The 21,624-nt window shown below is 43.3% G+C and overlaps 1 protein-coding gene across 4 annotated transcripts in view; it reads left to right on the plus strand.

Annotated features, from left to right (window-relative positions):
* The window catches only part of LOC116316767 (E3 ubiquitin-protein ligase RNF43), a 115,030-nt gene extending 94,468 nt beyond the window's left edge, over nucleotides 1-20,562 (plus strand). For all 4 annotated transcript variants that reach the window (XM_031735394.2, XM_031735392.2, XM_031735393.2 and 1 more), the window contains 7 exons: nucleotides 14,816-14,890; nucleotides 15,021-15,152; nucleotides 15,306-15,407; nucleotides 15,493-15,663; nucleotides 15,758-15,860; nucleotides 16,207-17,715; nucleotides 17,835-20,562. In XM_031735394.2, coding sequence (XP_031591254.1) covers nucleotides 14,816-14,890; nucleotides 15,021-15,152; nucleotides 15,306-15,407; nucleotides 15,493-15,663; nucleotides 15,758-15,860; nucleotides 16,207-17,715; nucleotides 17,835-17,860 — 2,118 coding nt within the window. In that variant the 3' untranslated portion in view covers nucleotides 17,861-20,562. The remainder of the gene's footprint in view (nucleotides 1-14,815; nucleotides 14,891-15,020; nucleotides 15,153-15,305; nucleotides 15,408-15,492; nucleotides 15,664-15,757; nucleotides 15,861-16,206; nucleotides 17,716-17,834) is intronic.
* The last annotated feature ends 1,062 nt before the right edge of the window (nucleotides 20,563-21,624 follow it).

The raw sequence follows: 21,624 nt of genomic DNA on the forward strand, positions 1-21,624 counted from the left end.
GTTCTCCAACGATGGCCTTTTAAAATGAGGACTCTGTGAGGAGTGACTCACTCTTTTTAGCAACTGCAGTTTGTGCCACTTTCACACTGGCTTTATTTCTGCTTGAAGAACCCCCCCTAGCAAATTTTAGCAGAAATCACAAATAACTGGATTGTCTTTGATTTCTGGGTTTAATTACAATGGACCTATCGATGTGAAGAACAGGCACATGTTTTTGTAAATTACACCTGCTTCAAAGCACCTTAACTGCTCTCAACAGCTGCTGCTCCATTACTTAACTGTGTGTTCAATGGGCCAAACTACGCCAACAAAACTTCCTGCATGCACCTGCTACTGTTACTTGGTGGATCCTTATGCCACTGATCAAAATGTATTTAGTGTGTTATTTCAAGCTTACTGAGCTAGTTGCATTTGCTTTTTAAAAAAAGAAAAAAACAACAACTCACTTCGCTCTGTGAAATCAGCTGAAAAGCATGTTTCCATCAAACCAGGATGAAATTTTTTACATACAAATGAAACTTAAAATTGGCCAATTTACACATTAAGCAATGCATCTCAGCTTGTGAACACACTTGTTTACTAATAAAGCCATCTAATATATTGGTAAATGGACTGGTTCTTATATAGCGCTTTTCTACTCTTCTGAGCACTCAAAGCGCTTTACACAACTTGTGCATTCACCCATTCACACAAGCACATTTGTCTAAGTGCTTCTTTTAGCTAACATTCACACACATTCATACTCCGATGGATGCATCGGAGAGCAATTTGGGGTTAGTATCTTGCCCAAGGATATTTGGCATGCAGACTACGGGAAGCCAGGAATCGAACCCCCAACCTTCCGATCAGTAGGTGACCTGCTCTACCACCTGAGCTACAGCCACCCCAATAATATATTCCCTGTAAGATGAGGCAGGGAAAAGAACATGTGCATTTTAACTTGCATGTGCATCATACATTTCCCCCATATTAGCATCTATGCACGCTAGGCTGTTTATGTGATGCCTGAGGGCAAAATTCACCTACCTTTCACAGGTCTCCCGATTTTAAGGAATGAAAAGCATTTGCGTCTCAAAGCGTTCATATTAGGGCAGCACATCTCTCACTTGTCACTTCAGTGGGAGCATGTGAGGGTCAGGGTTTCATCGGGCTGTCGCTGGCACGCATGATGTGACAAAAATGCTGTGCTCAAAATAGGACGCCGTGTCATGCTTGCACAGAATGACAGAGCCCAGATGATGCTGCACTGTGCCAAATTTCTGTTATTAAAATGCCAACCACTTGGGAGACACCTTCAGTTGGCTGCTAAGAAGGGAAGGTGGGAGATGGTGTGGACTTCCTTATCAGTTGAGATTTTTGGCGTTGCAGGCAAGAGTTCATCCTGCGTCCTCACTCAGCCCGCAGAACTGAAGATGTTTTTCCACATGAGGATGGCAAATAGGATCATATGATGAGTGCTTAATGGCCCTGCAGTTACAACTGTATTATATCACTGCCTCTCCCTGATGAATGAGGTGTTCATAGGGCAGTAACTTATTATTACTGCAGTATTAGTCCTTTGATCTTCTGGCAGTTTTGAACCCTGGAGTTTTTTAGAAGGGTGGCTCGTCAAAATAGCTTTGCAGATGCGTTCGGGCCTGGTCTTGCCCCCGCTATGGGGAGAGGAGACCTGGAGGTGTGCAGAGGCACCAATGTGCAGGAAAACCTGACTACAGAGACGCTGCATTTTGGTCCATCTTGTTCGAATGGATCAAAGAAGTCGTTTATTATCGTATATTTTGGTTTATATTTATTTGGAGATTGATGATTCTTGTGTCTGGTGCAGAAGGTTTTATTGTAAAGGGGAAAGCCCACTTTTATCTTCAAAGACCCCGAATATAAAGGTGCTGTCCTTGAATCCCTGCTCAGGAGCCCCAATAAACCACAAGATGTCATTCTTGCCAGGACATTCCTCTATTAATGACAAAGGCGAATGGTAAGTCTCAGGGTGAAACATGAAGAGGGAGAAGAGAAGGGAGCAGAGGAGGTGAATGGGTTGATTGAGGGGAGTGGCAGGCGAGGCCCAGAGGGCGACCCTCGCTGACCCTGACTGCGCCTTCTTCAAGGTCACGTCCACCACGTCAGAAGCAGGACTGCTGGCAGAAAAATTTGTTGCTTTTGATTTTGCTCTTTCAAATCTTTTTTTTTCTCTTTTGCGGTCCCTCTGTGCTGCTCACATTCCCTCCTGTTTACCTACCTAATTCTCTTTCCACCATCCCATCCTCCATCGGCGTGTCTGGCACATCCCAGCTCTCATTGTGCAGGCTCAGCCGCTGGCCCTCTTTAAGATCTGCATTAGAATGTTGTTTTTATATAGCAGCAAGCGGAGGCATGTGGAGTCTCTTTTGAACTGCTTAGCAAACAGATGGAGGTTTTTACGCTGCCTTTATGAGATTAAGTGAAACATTCCCATAAAAAAGAAATTTCTCCGTGTCCCTTCACCCTGCTCACTCTCTCTCTCTCTCTCTCTCTCTCTTTCTTTCTGCCTTCCATACCTTTTTCTCTCTTCATCCTTGTCTTTTTTTTTCTTTCCCCTTATTTTTTTTTCTGGCCCACTACAGGCTTGGGCAAGGGCAGCCTGCTTCTGAAAGTGAAGTGAAAAGTAGACAGGTTTGTGTTACCAATAACTGCTTCCCCAGGCAGGCGAGCACTGAGCATCTCCCAGAGTTTAGACCACAGTGGCAAACAGGTCTTGTGAGTCTGACATTTCAGGCAGAGAGATAGAGCAAGTTCTTTCTCTGCTGCAGTGTGAACCAGTTCAACTCTGATTCAGGTTGGCTAGGCTCAAACGAGGTGTCATTGCTCTAGTGATGACTAGAAATTTAGGAATTTTTTGTTCAACCCACGGGTTTAAAGTGAGTGTCTAGTTGTCTAGTGTACTAGTTGAGCCACGCAGGCATTTTATATGTGAGCTGTCTAACCTTACCAAACTGCATTTGTTTGTGGTGTGTGTAAACATGAAAAGTTCATGCTGTTACTGATACAGTAAACGTTTAGTGTTTTTTCATGGAGGACCAATTTAAAAAAATGTTTACATATAGTTTTATCACACACACACACACTCGTGACTTATTTTGAAGAGAAGCTAAAACCTGTTTGGTGGGTATTTAAGTGCCAGTTCTTTTTTGTTTGCTGGAAAAGTCCCTTTTCTTCGCAGCCTTAATTTTCTGGATTGTGTGACGTTAACTTGGGCCCTCTGCGTGCAGTCCTGCAGGGGGATGATAACCAACATGACCTTTGTGGCCCTCAGAATCCAACTGACCTGTGGTGATCCCCCCCCCCCCCCCTGAAAAAAAAAACAGTCTTTAACTGTGTTTGGATAATTTAAAGAAATGACAAGCTTTCTTGTAGTAGTCTTCGGAAATGGTTCCCCAGGCTTCTTGAAGTACGTTCAAACCTCTTCTTTAGATGTTGGCTGCTTTTAGATGATCCCACAATGTTTCAGTAATGTTGAGGCCAGGGGTCTGGGGAGGTCAATCCCTGACTAATGGTGTTCCATTGTGTTCCATTCCATTTCTCTAGCCAGGCTTGCTTTAACTGTATTAGGAGTGTGTTTGGGATGCTTATTATACTGAAAAATGAAGCTTTTGCCAATCAGGCACTTTACAGATGGTATTGCCTGATGGATCAAAACCTGCATTTCTGCATTCATTTTGACAAGATCTCACCTGCATTTCACAACACTGGCCGAAATGCAGCACAAATTATGACAGATGTAGGGGGAGGCGCCTACAAATACCTGTAGAAACTCACTGTTGTACCTTTCTCCTGGCCTAATCTGTACATATTCATAATTTCAACCAACTTGGATTCATCACTCCATCAGACCTGTTGCCACTGATTTTCTGTCCAGTTCTTGTGGCATTTGGCATTCCTCAGTCTTTTCTCAATGTTTCCCTTCCTTATAAATGGCTTATTGACAGCCACCCTGCCAATGAGAACATTTCGAATGAGGCTTCATTGAACAGTAGAAGGATCAACTGGCAGTCCAGATGCATCTCCTAGGTCTGCTGTTGGGTCTTTGCTGCATTTCTTTCCTGTTTTTTCAGGATATGACTTTCAGATACTGCTCATTTGCTGTAGATAGTTTTATAGGCTGCCACTTCTTCTTCTGTCTTCTGCTTGTCCAGTTTCTGCAAAAAAAATGAGGACTCACTGCACACCAGCTGAGATCCAGGTTTTTGGCTAATAGCTCCTTTGGAATCACCTTGTTGGTGCAAAAATACAATTTTATGTCTGTCAAACTGTGTTCTTTGGCATTTTTCCTGAATTCAACTAAAGAAGTGTGAACAAACAATGAGTTTTTCCAACAGACTGCTGGTAATAAATTGGCAAAAGATACCTTTTAAAAATGGTTCACTCTTAAGTCATCTCTTAAATCAAATCAAATCAAATCACTTTTATTGTCACGTCACATGTGCAGGTACACTGGTACAGTACATGCGAGTGAAATTCTTGTGTGCGAGCTTCACAAGCAACAGAGTTGTGCAAAAATACAATAACATAAAACAAGCAAAATATAAGAATGGCTAAATCTGAAAGTAATAAATATATGTACAATATAAGAGTATATGCATTACTGGATGTGTATACTAAATATGTTTTTCTACATGTGTGTGTGTGTGTGTGTGTGTATGTATACATATTTTACAAATTAAATAGAGTAAACAGAATATATAAAATATACAGAGGTTGGTAGTTGGACATGTGCAAAACAGTGGCATTAATGTACAGTGTAGAGTGCATAATGTTGAAGTTCAAGTAGTGAAGGTGAGGTGTCTATGACGTGTTCAGCAGTCTGATGGCCTGGTGGAAAAAGCTGTCTCTCAGTCTGCTGGTACGGGACCGGATACTGCAGAACCTCCTTCCCGATGGAAGTAGTCTGAACAGTTTATGGCTGGGGTGACTGGAGTCCTTGATGATCCTCCCGCTTTCCTCAGGCACCGCTTCCTGTAGATGTCTTGGAGGAGGAAGCTCACCTCAATTATCCGTTCAGAGCACCACACCACTCTCTGGAGAGCTTTGCGGTTGTAAGCGGTGCTGTTGCCATACCAGGTGGTGATGCATCCAGTGAGGATGCTCTCAATGGCACAGCGATAGAAGGTCCTGAGGATGCGGGGGCTCATGCCAAATCTTTTCAGTCTCCTGAGAAAGAAGAGGCGCTGCTGCGCCTTCTTCACTGTTTTGTTTATGTGTCCTGACCACGTAAGATCCTCAGCCAGATGTACACCAAGGAAGCGGAAGCTGCTCACTCTCTCCACAGCAGCGCCGTTGATGGTGATGGGGGTGTGTACTTCCCTGCACCTCCGGAAGTCCACTATCAACTCCTTTGTCTTTGTGACGTTGAGGGTGAGATGGTTGTCTTGACACCAGTGGGTCAGGGCGCTGACCTCCTCCCTGTAGGCCGTCTCATCACCGTTGGTGATAAGACCCACCACTGTAGTGTCATCCGCAAACTTCACAATGATGTTGGAGTTGTTAGTGGCTGTGCAGTCATAGGTGTAGAGTGAGTACAGGAGAGGGCTCAGTACACACCCCTGTGGAGCACCAGTGTTCAAAGTGTTCTTATGTGTATATATAACACTGGTTCATCCCTTGAGTTAGGAGCCTTTTTATATTTGAATGATTCATAGGTCAGTTTTAAGTGGCTTAACAAACAAACAAACAAAAAGGAGCACTGTAAAAGGTTGGGCTGCTTAGAAGCAAAACATAAAGAAATGAGGGTCGGCTGAATATATGCATTTATCATATGTTATGTATTACAGGAATGATAACCACAACAATATAATATTGACATTGAGTGTTTTTGATGTTTTTTTTAATAGTTTTTAGCACATATTGCTGATGACATGTTAGAGGAATTGACTTTGTTCGTTTGGGTTTAAGTCATCCCTGAAAACGAAACGATTTCCATGTTTGTCTTTGTACTGCAGTCACACGTCTGGATATCAACACATAGAATCTGTAGGCAGGGGACAAGCTTTCTGGTGTCCCTTTGGTTGCATGTAGGCAAGTAGTCCATGTGGAGAGCAAAGGAGGATTCGCATGTAACACAATAAAAAGCGACATCTGCTTTTCAGTAGGTCTTTTTTTTTCCCTTTTTTTTTTTTTACCACTCTTCCTCCAGAGGCTAGGTGAACAGAGTAGCTGATCAGAATGAAATGGAGACACAGCTCATTTTTGTGAACAAACACACACACTGAGGATCATAACTAAAATGTGATTTGCATTGATTTGTGGTAGTTGACCACTACAGAATGTCATATAGTATTCATGTATTGTCATAGTAAAATAAAAAAAGGTGCTTTTTTTCAGCTTGTATTTGTATCTATGTTAACGTCATTTACAAGCAGTGTGTGTGTTCAGTTGTCACTGTGCTGCTTGTGTGTGTGTGTGTACGTGTGTTTGCTCTGCAGAATGACACGGCTTACTGCACAGCCTGTTCCAAGAATGAATTCCTGGAGGCTTACAAGAGCTGATGAATGAGATGGAGAGCTCAGGGCAGGAATGATGGGAGGGAGGCTGCTCTGCACTGTAGGAGGGGTGTCAGGCTCTCACTTACAGGCCTGATTAAATAACAGGATGCTTTATGAAAACAAGAACATTATCTGCCTCTTAAAAGGCCGGGAAAGGCCCTCTAATTGGCTTCCCCCGAGTCTCTGTGTTGCCGCCGTCAGTAAGAGCTAGTCACCAAAGTTTAAAAAAAAAGACCTAGGACTTTTTTTCAACCTCCTCTGCACTCATCAGTACTATAGGAAGGAATTTATAAACATACCGGTATTGCGCCTGCAAAAAGAGTGTCTTTTTTCCACTGAAAGGGGGATTACAGCAAGATGAATCTCTGATTAAGTGCAATGCAAACAATAAGGAGATAGTGGCTCTTCTGTGGCATCACAGGGCTTCTCATGTGGCAGGTTTCGCAGCTGAGGTTTACAAAAGGCCCCCTAGATGTTTGGAGAAGAGCGAGAGGAAAGCATCAGAGGTGGGGTTTGGTATGTTTGTGCGTTCCCCGGTCTAGATCAGAAGAGTCCGCTCTTCCTCTTTACATCTCTCCACCTCCGTCAGCTAACCGATCTGGTTTACTTAATTATACTTATTACAGTCAAGTGCTGCTGTATATCATGATAGTTACAGCTGTAATTAATTTTTCATATGCTTGCGCTGCCTTAGTTAATTATAGTGATCTATCAAATATAGTAGCACAGCCTATTACCAAAGATCAGACTGATGTTTTAAAATGTTTTAAAATGAATCAGAGGCCACATTTATGAATGCAGTTTTGTATGCATATTTTACATGCTTGCAGATTTACCGCATGTGCAGTTTGGCAGCTGTTACACAGTGAAACCAAGATTTTGAAAAATAAGTGATCCTTAAAAGAAATATGGGAGCACAAATGGGGAAAAGTCTCTAATTGCTACCCATCAAATCAATAAGAAAAAGTTGGGGTTTTTTTTTTGCTGTGATGCTACATCATAATAAATCCAATAAGAACAGAAAATGTCTAATAGAATAAGCTGCAGCCTTGCAATCACCCTTATCGTGTAATCTAGCAAAATTTCATCTTTGCTGCCCCCTAGTGGTAGTGTAGACATCCATGCAGGTTACGTGTGATTTGTTTTTTATTACGTCTTTCTTTTTTTACTGCATATTTCAAATGTGTATATGTATATACATTATAAACTGTATAGACTGTGGAGAAGAGTGTCTGTTTTACCCTGAAAAGCTGGGGATCCTGCCAGTGGTTAGTCAGGTGCTGGGATTACGCTTGCTTCAGTCAGATCAAATTAGAAGATCAGAAATGCTTGTTTCTCTTCTTCAAATCTGATGGTTGAACCAGGAGGTAGTTAGCAACTTATACAACAAAGTTTCTGTCCTGGTAAATATTTTTCATTTAACACTTGAACTGAATAACTGATGTGACTGTGTTTATTACAAATGCTTGTTGCTTTCTCCCTCCTGTCATCTTCCATGCTCGCTCTCTCCTGGCTCTGCTTCTATATTTAGAGTACAGATATGTGAGTATCAGCCTGGAACTATTCTTCTGGAGCAGCACAGCTTACACTGGCTGGCTTTTCTACTTCTTGATACTCTAGCACACTGTTAACCCCCAACTAGACTTGTTGACTTTAAGGAGCGATCAGTGAGGGCACATGGTGGAGTCAGGCCTCGCGGCTCCATCATCGCTGCATTACTCTCGCTTGCCCCCGCCCTCGCCACGGGCTGTGGGCTGCTCATTTCCTTTGATGTCTCCACGATGTGTTTAACAAGCGATAGCGTATCAGATGACACTTGTCCTCCTCTGTCACCTTGTGCTTTGCATTTCAAATGTGTGGAGCAGTTTCAGCTTGGACGACTGCTAACAAGGGAGGGAGGCCCAGCCCGACCCTCAATGCTGAGAGCTCTCAAAATGACCTCTCCCACCTCAAAACAGGCGGATCAGGTTCATAACTTTTTCCAGCCTCTCTCCTCCGCATGAGAAAGGTAGCCAAGCCCTGGTTCTGGATTTAATGTGTGTGTGTGTGTGTGTGTGTGTGTGTGTGTGTGTGTGTGTGTGTGTGTGTGTGTGGCACGATGAATGAGAGGTAGGAGGAGGAGTGTGTGTGATTCAGGCCCACCCCCTCAGGCTTAATACTTTTCTTGAGAACACAGAATCTACTCACCTGCCCTGACATGCATCCCCCCCTCTCCATACAGTAGCCCCCCCACCCCACATCAAAGTGCCCGTGTGAGTAATGGATACCCAGCAGAGCCACACCCTTCCCTCCTCTGACTGACTCCACTGCTGGTTCAGTCAGTAGCAAGCACCCAGCAATCAGCTCACTCACACACACACAGACATGTTATTCACACACAATTAGACTTAAATACACAGCTCCAGAGTTATAGCTAAACAGTGTTTATAGCAAAGGCTGTGTAGTTCTGGTTCAATTTGATGTAGTTTACACAAAAGAAGTCACAGCAATGCAGTCGCTTAAGAATGCGGCGTGGACGCCGGGAGTTTGGATAAATGGACTTGAAACAAGCGGCGCAAGCGCCCACATTTTTCTTATTTTTTGCTAGAATCTTCATTCATAGATGTTTTTGCCACACAGTTTGATTGAAGTAGCAACCCCAGTTGGATTTTTATCAAGTTAAAATGATGAAAACACAGATACTGAGATCGTCCACATGCCCACAGTCACGTAGTCTGTGTCGTCTGTTTAACATGCACTATGTAAATTGAACTCAGTGCTTATATCCGAAATGAAAGTTTATCCAATATTTCATTTTGTGCTCGTAATTCGTTCACAGGTAAAGCGTGCTTTTCTACAGTGCTGTTATTCAGCACAGGCCTCTCTTTTATTGACTGAGCCAAGCCAATGTAGCCAATGTAGATTTAAATGGGTCCAAACATGGAGAAAGTATTTCAGCTGCTAAATAAGTTAAAGAATCATCTGCCTGCCTGCCACGTGGCTGCCTGCAGAGCTTTGTTATTAGCACAGGAGGGAAAAATACAGCCTATTTTTTACAATTTAGAATTCTCCTCAGGTACTTTACACTTTACTATTGTGGTCTTTTCCAGCTCCATATTTTTATTCAAGGCTTCTAGCTTTGCAGGACTCATCGTTCAGAATGATCACTATTTATTCAGTTCACTCTGCCTGAACCAAATTCTCTCCAAACCTCCCTTCTGATTGGCTGCTCCTCATAAACAATCGTGAACAAGGAGTTCTGTACCTGCAATGAGTCAGCTCTCAATGACATCACACAGAGCCAGGAAGACACAAAAAAATGGCCTCATTATTTTGCACATTATGCCATGCTTGGTAGGAACATGTACTGTCACACCATCCATGTGACAGAAAGTAACAAAACTCTTTAGGCCTATTGAAGGTTTTGAAGACTATCCCAAATCAGATGTCGATTTAAACACTGCACCTATAATAATCCCACCGCAGACTGCACCTGTTTTCCATGCCGCTTTGCCCCCTCTATCATCACCAGCCCCCGCCTCCGTCTGCTCCTCATTTAGCCGTGCAGCGTGTCCTGGTGCCTCAGTAATGGTTCCAGCATGCCGGGCCGCTCAGGAGAAATGACAGAGCAGAGAGTCGGCCTCAGACCTGTAGGCCTGGAGCGCTGTACTCTGTCATTAGACACTTTAATGCAGCAGCACCACAGCTCGCCTCCTTCCTGGTTTATCTCGGGGTTTTTTTCTTTCTTCTTTTAGCCCTTTCACTTTCACTCCTTATTGCGGGGTGTAATTTACTCATGTGCTGGACGCTGTGGAAAGCCATGCTGGGATGTTAGACCTATGGACAAGTCATAAAGTTGGGTTTAAACTGTGAATAAAGTTCAACATCAGCAGGTTTATAAAGTCTGAATAACTTTTTAAAAAACTCTGAATCCAAAAGTCAAATGTTATAGAGTTCAAAACTCTGAATTTAATCAAAGACATTCAACTAATACAGCAGATGTTCCTTTACAGACGAGGCTGAATCTGTGTGTCTCAACATTCCCCTCTTCATTTTCTCTCCATTACGCTGACACATGGCTGCAGATGAATGGAGTTTGGCTGCTGGATGGCCCTCGCATTACACCCAGCACAAACACTGAGACGTTTACAAGCAAAGAGATCGCGTCAGGCAATGGAAAAATCCTCCGCGCAGAGCTGAGGACATCAGAAGAGCATAGTTTGTTTCTGCTCCGTTGAAAACACGCTGCGATGCCAGGCCTGGCTTGCAGACAGTGCACTTTGTCTGGGATGTAAACAAAAACAGCAGGCCACCCACTGCTGGAGAGGGAAGATGACTGGCTCCGGCTGATGTTTACGCACAATGAGCTGCAGTTAATACGGCGGTTAGATACGTGCCGCTCGTAGTAAAGCGGGACGTGCGCAGATTTTGGATTGGTTTGTTTGTGTGAGTCATTTTTTCCTGTCAGCTCCTCTCTTCTGCAGCTTGAAGCCCACCTCATGTTGTATGATTGCAGCATTAAAGCGTCATTTAGATACTTATTTATTTGCAGCTATGTATATTGTGTTTTCAGCTAGTGTCGGAAAACCAAACTACAATTTATTAGGAGTAGGATACATTGTTGGGAAAGTCTGGCCTAATATTAATAGAAGTGTTAAAAAATTATTTTTTAGGACAAAACTGATGTGATGAAACCGATAAATCTGACATCTGTAAATCACCTTATTTGCTGATGTCAGCAAGGCCAATATCGACAGGTATAAATGGTAGACCAAGGTATTGGTGCCTGATTACATACGCTTTCTTTTTCTTATCAGCTTCTCCAGTTCAGGTTTGTGGGGAGCTGCCACATATATTGTTTAATCCCTTATTAAAGGGATTGTGGTATACAGTACTGGATACCAATATTTGGAAGGTAAATCTTTTTTTCTGTACATACTGTGAGCACAAAAACAATTATGCTGTGCATTTAGCATGCTTGTGCTGGAAGTGGCACAGTGTAATCTGAAGCTTTACTCTTTAAATTAGACTGTTAAATCACTGACACTACAGACCAGAAATCAATACTACAGGCATAATAAAAAAAATCATCTGGTCCTCACCAGTTTCTAAAATTATTGAGATCTAACCCCAGTGGATTCCACTGTTTTAACAAAAACCCCAGCAAAAATGCAGAAGCATTGTGTAGAAAACTAGCGTAAAGCTTATGCTATTAGCTCCTGTATCAGCAATAGCTTGAAGTCATTTGAAATGATTTTCTGTATGATTTTATCAGTCTCTCACATCCTCTTGGAGGAATTTTGATCCACTCTCCTTTACAGCGCTGCTTCACTTCATTATGGTTTACAGGCACTCATTCATACACAGTTTTTTAAGGTCTTGCAACCATATTTCAAACTAGTTGATGTCTGGACTTAGACTTGGACTTTGCAGCACCTTAATTCTTTTCTTGTCCAATGCCATAGGGTCTGTGGAGTTTTAGTGTAGCTCTTGCATGTTTTACTGTTTCTCTGAGCATTGCATTGTTTGACATTTGGGTGAATTTGCTGGGGCATCCACTCTGGGAAGACAGCAACTGTTTCAAATGTTTCCCACTTGTGAGTAATCTTCCTCACTGTAGAATGATAGGCTTTAAATTTTTGGTAAAGGTCCAAATGACCCTTCCCAAGTTGATGGGCAGAGAAAAAATTTGAAAACTTCACACAAAGCTTCTGGATTTTGGCTTTTGGATTTTCTGAAATAAATAACGACATCACATTATTGTCCTTTTTCTGTAGTTTATCTGAGGTTATATTTATGTAATTTTGAGATTATGATTATAGTCATCATTCCACTTCAATGCAGCAGCACCACAGCTTTGTATTCATCAGGACCACGTGTTATACATATAGAAACATCACATAAGCGTTCAAGTTATAAACCTGTGCTTTTCATGCTGTGGAGATACGTGCTGTGAATAAAGAGCCTGCAGAACGAGCTCAGTAACCAGATTACATTTGCCTCTTTAGTTCTAGGTCGCTACGGTTGAAAGCTTACCTGCATGACCTCACAGTGCCTCTCTCTGGCTACTCACCCTCGGGTGTGTTTGTGTTTGTGACAGGAAGGCCCACATTACCTGCTGCCACTCCTCAGCGGCATCTCATCTGAAGTAATTACTCTCAATGAGACGCACCAAAAGCTTCACTCACACCCTCCGCCAACAATCCGTCATCGTTAGAAGTGGAAGCAGACTATTGTGCGGTCTGTTGTTTGTTAGTTTTTTCCCCAGTGACGTCCCCGCTGTTTAACTCTGCAAACTGGAGTCGTTGCTGCAATTGTTACGGCTTACATGCCAAATGGTGTGTAATTACATGTGCCAAGTTGCACTTCTTGAGGATGGGTGTTTACCTAACTGCAGCCATGTCTGTTTCAGTTCCGATCATAACGAACGTGGAGATGTTGAAACACTCGCATCGCTAGTCCTCTCAACTGTCTCATTAGAAGCAGACGAGTGTTTTCATTTCACTGCGCCAATAAAGTTTAAATATATCTCCTATTAATCATGTAACGAGATCTGGATCTGTAGCTCAGCAGCAGCTTGTGGTTTTGTGACCACACTGTGGTAATACCACTACTAATACTGAGATATAAGGCCACAGCAGCAGTCATTTGTAGAGCATATTATGATATATTCCCTAACTGGCCACAGTTAGTCTGAACTGTCTGTGCGTGTGTGTGTGTGTGTTGGACCACAAGAGTAGTCGTCCCTGCATTTATCACCACGATTAGAGGATATAAACGCTCATAGCGGTGTCGGGAACGTTTGAAGCCCAGGTAAAGCAAATTCCCACATGTCAAGAATCCACCTTTTTTTTTTCTTTCTTTCTTTTTTTCCCCTCCTTCTGTGTGACCACACTACATTTAAAGCTGATGCATGTACTACAATTACTGTTCAAAAATTGTTGCACCAGAGCTACGAGCCACTTGACCTATTTCTCAAATGTAATTCTATATTAATGCTTTTTTTCTGTACACTCCTATTGTGCACACTCCTACCTGCAAACCTTTGGTGCACCCGCTGCTATGAGGAAATAGGTGGAGGTGTGATAAGCGTCTTACATTTTGTTTATACGTACTAAATGTCATGTGCTGACGCTCTCTTTTGAAGTGTTGAGAAGAGATCAGGGCTGTTATTCTATTTAAGAAGCTCTTCATTAACTTAATTAATAAATCAAGTAAGTGATGTTTTTCACTTTAATGTCTTTTGTTAATGTTTTGTGTGTCAGTGTGCGTGCTCCTTCCTGCTCTGGGCCGGGGGCAGTAAGCTGGGAATCACTGTTTAGTGTTAGGGCTGACCCGGGTCATTAGGTGTTTAAACTTATGCCTTGTCCTTATTAAGCTTTGGCAGATGCCAAACACTTAAGAACATGTGATGAGACAGCTGCTATTTGGCGATGGTGCTGAAAGCAGTTCTGGGCTTTTGTAGTGGAGCAATTAGATTACAGAAGGAAAATTTGGAGGGAGTATAGAAATGCAGGCTCAGAGAGCAGGCCTGACACGCATAGGGCGATATAAGGCAAACCCAGCTCTGGTGACTTAGAAGCTGGTCAGTAGCCCTGGTAGTATAGTACTCACGTGAGCACATGTATGGTTTAAAACACCAACTGCAATTTTCTTGGCTGATTCTACAATAATAAAGAGAAACCCCCAACAGTCAGATGACCCTGTATGAGCAAGCACTTGGTGACAGTGGGAAGACAAAATTCCCTTTTAACAGGAAGAGACCTTCAGCAGAACCAGGCTCAGGGAGGGGCAGCTATCTGCCATCAGTTAAGGGTGAGGACTATAGTTTTAAAAGTTATGTTACTAGCAATACTAACTTACTAAGTTAACAGCGAGCCACAGATTCAACAACAATTGTTCTAGGCCATAGGAAGCTGTTTTTTGTTTTTTGTTTGTTTGTTTGTTTGTTTTTTAGGTAATCAATCTGTAGACAGTCATATAAACACCTGCCAAAGTACTCCAAACCTGCTTTGTGGTACTTTCTAATACACTAGGTGTTTTCAGGTGCACATTTGGCCATGATGGCACAGACAGATTGCACTATAGCTACACTGTAGCTGGCAGTCAGACAAAATAATGCCTTCATGTTCACCATTAACACACTTGTAGTCTGTATCTGGCTTCTGGAGTCAGCTAGATCTCACTTGGTCTATGAGGCCTGAGTCTCATGACATGACTGCCACCCAGTGATGGTTTAAGACACTGACAGTCCGCTGTATATCTGGCCTCTGAAGAACTCACGCTGACACACTGCTGTCTCCCTGTTCTGTCCCCTTCAGGCTCGCATGGCACTGGATAAAGGAGCTCAAGCGGTGATCTTTGATATCAGAAACGATGCCAGTGCTGCTGCTGAGGTGAGTGTTCAGACCCTGCTAAAGCTATAGTTGCCAATAAAGAAAAAGCATGCTGACGTTTCACATTCAGTGTGATGTTTCTGTCTCCTCCTGCTTTGTTTACTATCATATTTTTGTAACACACACACAGCTGCAAGAAGTAGACTCCCTTCCCCGTCCAGTTGTGCTGGTGGAGGATAATAATGCTAAGGAGCTGATGGATTTGGTCAACAAGAACGAGGAAGCCAAAGTTGTCATTGAGATCAAGATGGAGCCAAAATGGGTAAGCATGCTGGAACAAGCCGTATGTTTTCTGCAAAGCTGTGTGAATCTAAAAATTTCAATCGTCTTAGTTAAGAGGCAACTTTTTATCTATTTATGTCTATTTAACATGAATCTAGCAAGTGTATAGTGCAATCTTCTTTTCCCTTTTCAGCCACATTATGATGTCGGTATCCTGCTCACCATTGTCCTGGCTATTCTCACCATCGTCCTGATCTTTGCTTTCCGCTACAAGTGCAAGTCCAACAGAACTTTGGTGAGTGACAGCAGCAGCGTTGGGAGGAAAGCCCACTAAAATGGATTCAAAGGTTTGCCTAACACTCCTCCTCTTGTGCGTGCAGGACTCCGTCCATCAGCAGACCATGCGGGCTATTAGTCGACTGGAGATCAAAATCTACAGCTCTCAGGGCTGCTCAGGCTCGCAGCGCCACCGTGCAGCCTGGGGTTCGGCCAGCAGCTCCAACTCGAGCCCCGTCTGTGCCATCTGCCTGGAAGAGTTCCAGGACGGGCAGGTAAGAGGAGAGGGTAAGGGTGCACATTGCAGCTGTAGATCTAAGCGTCGTTTTTCAGTTGGATATTCTAAGAACCACCTCCTTTTCATCCCAGCTTCTGAGGATCATCTCCTGTGCTCACGAGTTCCATAAAGACTGTGTTGACCCGTGGTTGCTGCAGCACCGCACCTGCCCGCTCTGCATGCACAACATCATGGGTGAGGACGAGCACATTTCTTGTTGTTTTTTGGTGAAGCTGCTGCAGAAACTGATGGTTTCATTTAGGCAATTTAGAGTTACCACTTAACCTAACCCCACTAACTGTATGTCTTTGGACTGTGGGAGGAAGCCAGCGTACCCGGAGAGAACCTACACAAACACAGGGAGAACATGCAAACTACACAGAAAGACCCTGGCCTGATGGTGGAATTAAACTCAGAATCTTAAATCTAAAGCCTGATTTTAAAAAAAATATTTTTTGCATATCATAAATTTAACATTGTTCTTAATAAGCGCTATATTTGACAGTAATTGCTTTATTTTACCTGCTGCTTTGGTTCACAGGGCCAGAGCGGCAGTCCCAGAGGAACAGACTCCAGCAGAACGCAGAGCAAAGCCAGAGCTTCTTACATCCTCAGCCTTACAGCAGTCCCCACAACCATCTCTTCCCCCAGCATGCTATCCCCTTCTCTATGAGGCCCCACTATCCTCGTGGACCCTCTGGACCTTATCACAATCTGGGCCACTATAGTGGCTCCTCTCCCATGGAGACTCAGACTGTACGTTTCCTCACCAGCAGGCCGTTGGGCTCAGCCTGCGGGTACCACCTTCCCGCGGAAGTTCCCGGGAGGCCCCACAGGATTGGCGGTAACTGTAGGACCTCCACCCACCACTTCACCCCCCGCCGGTCCTGCTATAATTACCGCTCATCCTGCCCAGGCCAGCGCAGCGCATCCAACTCAAGACTGCATCACACGGTCTCGCTCACGCCACAGACCCGTGGAGCACCTGCCCACAGCCGGCAGGACGAGGGAAGCTGCTCGGGTGGCAGCTACCGCACGGAGCGCAGCGGATACTTAGCTGACGGACCAGCGAGCGACTCCAGCTCAGGGCCGTGCCACGGCTCATCCAGTGACTCAGTTCTCAACTGTACTGATGTGTCCCTGCAGGGAGTTTATGGCAGCTGGTCCACCTTCCGTAGCTCTCTGAGCAGTGACTATGACCCGTTTGTTTATTGTGGACCAGGTCCTGGACATGCGCCCCGCAGGAACAGCCTGGAGGCTGGTGCCCAGGCCCGGCCCAGGTCCCTGGATTCTGTGGTGAACAAAGCGGGCTGCCCTGAAGAACAGCCACAGACTGTATTCAGCCACATTCACTACCACCGTCACAGACACCACCACTATGAGGAGGGGGAGCACAGCCAGGGCGCCAGCAGAGGTTCAGACGAGGAGCAGGGGGCTGCTGCTGCCACAGCTGCACCTGCTGCTCCTGTCCCTGACAAAGACTCAACCGTGTCCCCTCCTAAGCACAACCCCTGCTACTGCCCCAAAGCAAACTCCACCGATCGGCCTAGCCCAGGGTCTGAGTGTCCAGACCACGACGCCGGCAGCACCGCAGGACCTCCTGTGCTTATGTCCCCAATCCCCTTACAGCTCCAGCCCCACTGCTGCCACCAGGGACACGGACACCCTCCCTCTCCTCTCGGGAGAGTGGGAGGATGTGTGCTTGAAGGACCCTCTGTTCGCTTCCATCAGAATATGGATCTGCAGGATGACCGCAGCATCCACATCCACTATGGTCAGGGCCCGGGCTTCTGCTGCTCTCCTCCCGAGCTGCACCCCACCTTGCTCCCTGTGCCCCTCATTCTGGACTCTGGTGGGATGGAGGACTGGCCTTGCTGTGCCGGGGCCCATATTGTGTGGCAAAAACGGGTGCAGCAGGCCCACTCAGAGCCTCAGCTCCTGGGGCCTGGGACCTCTATGGACAGGCCACCCTGTAGGTTCCATCAGGGGCCTGCTGCTGAGTGCAACACAGACATTTGTTTATATTGCCAATCATTACAACACAATCAGGGTGGGTGTCACTTCTTTGTCATAAATGCCATCGCTAGCTGTGTGGTCTCAAACTAAAGCCTCTTTGTTTACTGTGTTTATCATCATAGAATGAACTAGAGCTTTTTTGTGTGTCCACAGGATCAGAAGAGGAGTCTGGAGTGTGAGAACGTATTGCATCCCCATTATCACACTGCTACACAGGAGCCAGACTGGACAAGCCTGTCATTGGCTCTCATGTCTTCCATAGATGTCTTTCCACCAGCAGTGCCTTCACAAAGATGATTCCCCAAGCTCAAATGATCAAACGATTGTCACTATTAAAAGTGAAATTAAGTGAAATTTTAGAGTCATTCTCAACCCTCTATGATATTTAATATCAAAATATACTAAAAGGAATATGTGAAGATGAGGAAAAAAAGTTCATATAGCACAGAGGAAAAGCCCTTCTTCTGTGCATTTACTCCTCATCACCTCGCAGGATGAACGCCCATGCTATCACAAGTTCCCACGCTCCTTGGTGACAGCTATCGAATGGTCCTTGCTGAGGGTGTTGAGCCCTCGTGAAGTGAGACTCTGTCTCTGCAGCGCATCCCAAACTCTCTTCTCTCACATAATAACTTGATTTATCTTAGAGGTACTTCATTTTCACTTCTTCGTCTTCCTTCGCTGAGTCCAGTCTCAGCTTGAGAGATGCTTTTCTCTCCAGCCTACCTCAGCTCAGATTTCTTAACACGCCTCAAACACGAGGTCCCTAAAGGTACTGCTGTAGTGATTTTATTTTTCCTTTTTATGTCACGACCATGTAGCTCCCACAAACTCAAAAAAATCTCTCTGCAGTCTGACCTGTCCAAACGGAGAGGAAAGGTTGATGCTCAGCCCCTCAAGCAAATGAGCATTCACTGAGGTTGCTGAGCTTTGCATGGGCCTTTTGTTTTCACTATTACAAATATGGCAGCTGTTTTTTTTTTCTTCTTTTTATTTCATCTGTCAAAATGAATCGATTTGACTGAATTATGTTATCGTCATTACAAGCTATCATCTTGGTATTGTCATTTCTTTTGCCAGTGGTTACATCACATGTTTGACCTCAGTGCTGTTAAACCCCCTGATCTGTGCACAGTGAACGGGCCTCAGCAGAAGGACGGTCCTCTGCTGCTTTAAACTTATCACAATGTTGTAGCGTCCTCCACCGAGCTCATACTCTCCCCTTGTCTTCCAGCACCTAAAGCTTTAGAAATATGCCTTAATAACTAGGTATCAGTGTAACTGGAGTAAAGCCATGCTAGATACACCTAGCAGTCCTGAACATCACTTTAAGGAGCACCAGTGTACTTCTTTTGCTTTCCCAATGTGTAGATCCCGAGGGATGTCTCAGGAGCAATCAGACACTGGAGAAAAAAATAAAAATAAAATAGGAAGATTTTGTCCTAGTTACAGTAATGCTACCCAAAGCGGTAAAACAAAATCTTTTGTTGTGTTAAATGTCCGTTGCCAGTCTGTGCCAATCATGAAGAAAGTGCCACCTCAAATCATAAGACATTCACGCTGTGCTGAACACTTGATAGAATAAACTTTTAAACCTTTGTTACCTTGGTTTCCCATCTATCCTCCACAGGCTGTATCTAAAAAATGGACATTGCCCATGTGGAAGTGCCTTAAACCTTTTTGTAATTGCCACACATCCATCTTTTATATAAAGCCTATTCTAGCCACTCTGATAGATAACAGTTGGCCTGACGCTGCCAAAAACGATGATCTGCTTTTCTAATTAACCACAGGCTTCTTTTTGTTGTACCAGACTAGAAGATCAGAGATCAGAGCAGTAGGAATTCTGTTTTAGAGTGGAATTCCTCTCAAGGCTCAGCGAAAATGTGAAAGGATTTTACCTGCAGTCAGACTGCAGACTGAGCAGAGAAAGCATGGACATTGGCCATGTAACCAGTAGCACTTACTAAACTCTTACAGGTGCCTTATTCATGTAAACAGGAACACACTAAGCTCTTACCTGTCTAACCAAAGAGGCAACTTCTTGAACACAGTGAACTCTTAATATGTTGTGCCGTTCTTTTCTTCTTTTTTTTCCTGCTCCCACCCATCTTTTGGATCCCACTGTGTGCTCCCGCTGACAAGAGAGGACATGCTAGAATTGAAGTGGAAATTATTTTTGGAAGCTTTTTTTTGCCTGCGGTCCCTCGTACCAATACCTCACTTTAAATGTGTCAACTCAGTGTCCTTTAGCTAAAGCATCAGGGTTTCCTTTTTCTGTCCAAATGGTCCCAGAGACTGAGATGGAAATGACTGAATGACAAGCAGCACTTTGGCTCAAGTAAATTTTATAGAAAAAGAAAAAAAAAACACATAAAACTTTAGATAGTATTAATGGAAAGTAAGCCCGGAACCATCAGCACATGGAAAAAAATTGCATTAAGTGATGCCACACAATATCTAGTGCGATTTCATCCTGTTCAAGATCTTTCTCTTTGTGTCATTTATGTGTTTGTATGTTTTTTTATGTTTTGCAAGAATAATGAGCTGAAACTGCCTTTTCTAATAGAGTGGAAAAAAAAGAAAGTCCCTCCAGAACTTTAAGGGATATGTCAGTATATTTTGGATACTTTGTGTATAAAAAGCGAACAACAAAAACAAAAATGAAATAGTGTTGTATTTTATATATAATAGAACATTTCAATATAGTGACATGTCACTAATATATTTATTTACTAATATATTTATCCATTTTGCCCAGGTTTGAAAGAGTGGTTTCTGTATAGACTGAATGTTTCTATATGGAAACTGACCAGTGCCATCACAGATGTATCAACCTGTCTTCATTCCAATTATATGCAAATAAATTATTTTGAAATAAGTCCTCACTGCTCAATTCATTATTTTGTTATTCTTGTTTTGCTGGATATTGCTGTGCAATACTCCAAATTTTGGTATTGATCCGATACCAAGTAAATACAGGGCCAGTATTGCTGATGCTGATACTGATACTGATATTTTTAACCTATAAAGGGAGGTTTGGTAGGGGAGAGCAGTGTGTTGTCATTTGTGGGATGAATCATCATGAACTTGGCAAATTCTGAACACATTTTAATGACCACTATATGATACGATGTGATATTTATTTATCATATTTATCATTTATCTGTTTTTTTCTTTTTCTTTTTTTTTCTTTTTTTTCTTTTTACAAATAATATAGTGCTTATATTTATGCCTGGTCTATATTATTATTATTTAAGGTACCCTACCTTCCAAGTTAAAATAAGCCCCCAAAACTAACATTAACAAACATGTACATTTCATCCAGCTAGGGTTACAGAAAAGTAGTTAGCATAAAAGCTAACTTCTTTTGAAATGGCTCAGCAGTGATCACAGTGATCACTGTTGTGCACAGTTTGGCACAAAGTGTTTCTGCTAGCTACAGCTGTCTCACTCTCAGAAAAGTTATAATGGAAGAAATGCATGGAAATATTTTGCAGCAGCAAAGTTGGTGGTAGTGGTGTAACTTCCAGGAGAGAAGGCATTTAAAACTTTATTTGTGAGTAACTTTTAAATAATATTTTTTATCAGATTTGACCGGACATTCAGTTTAAGCAGGTTTTTTTTTTATGTTAAGTTACAAGATAATGCTCCATAGTGTCTAGATGCGTTTCAATTTGGTTTCAAATTGGAGTTGCTTGGGGAGTTGAACAGGAGGGGATTAAAAAAATGTTCACACTGAATTTAAATTAATTTAAATATGATGCACACAGCACTGCATTAAGCCAGTACTCTGGCTTTTTTGGACCCTGGCTGCTTTTAAATGCATTTTCAGTCCAGCCATTGGACCTGACTATTTTCACTGACTCAGAGTATGAATCATTTAATAATAAAAAAGGTGCTTTATCCAAAAAATTAACCAGTGTTTTATCTACATATAACA

The sequence above is a fragment of the Oreochromis aureus genome, linkage group 10, assembly GCF_013358895.1.
Source record: "Oreochromis aureus strain Israel breed Guangdong linkage group 10, ZZ_aureus, whole genome shotgun sequence".
Lineage (NCBI taxonomy): Eukaryota > Metazoa > Chordata > Actinopteri > Cichliformes > Cichlidae > Oreochromis > Oreochromis aureus.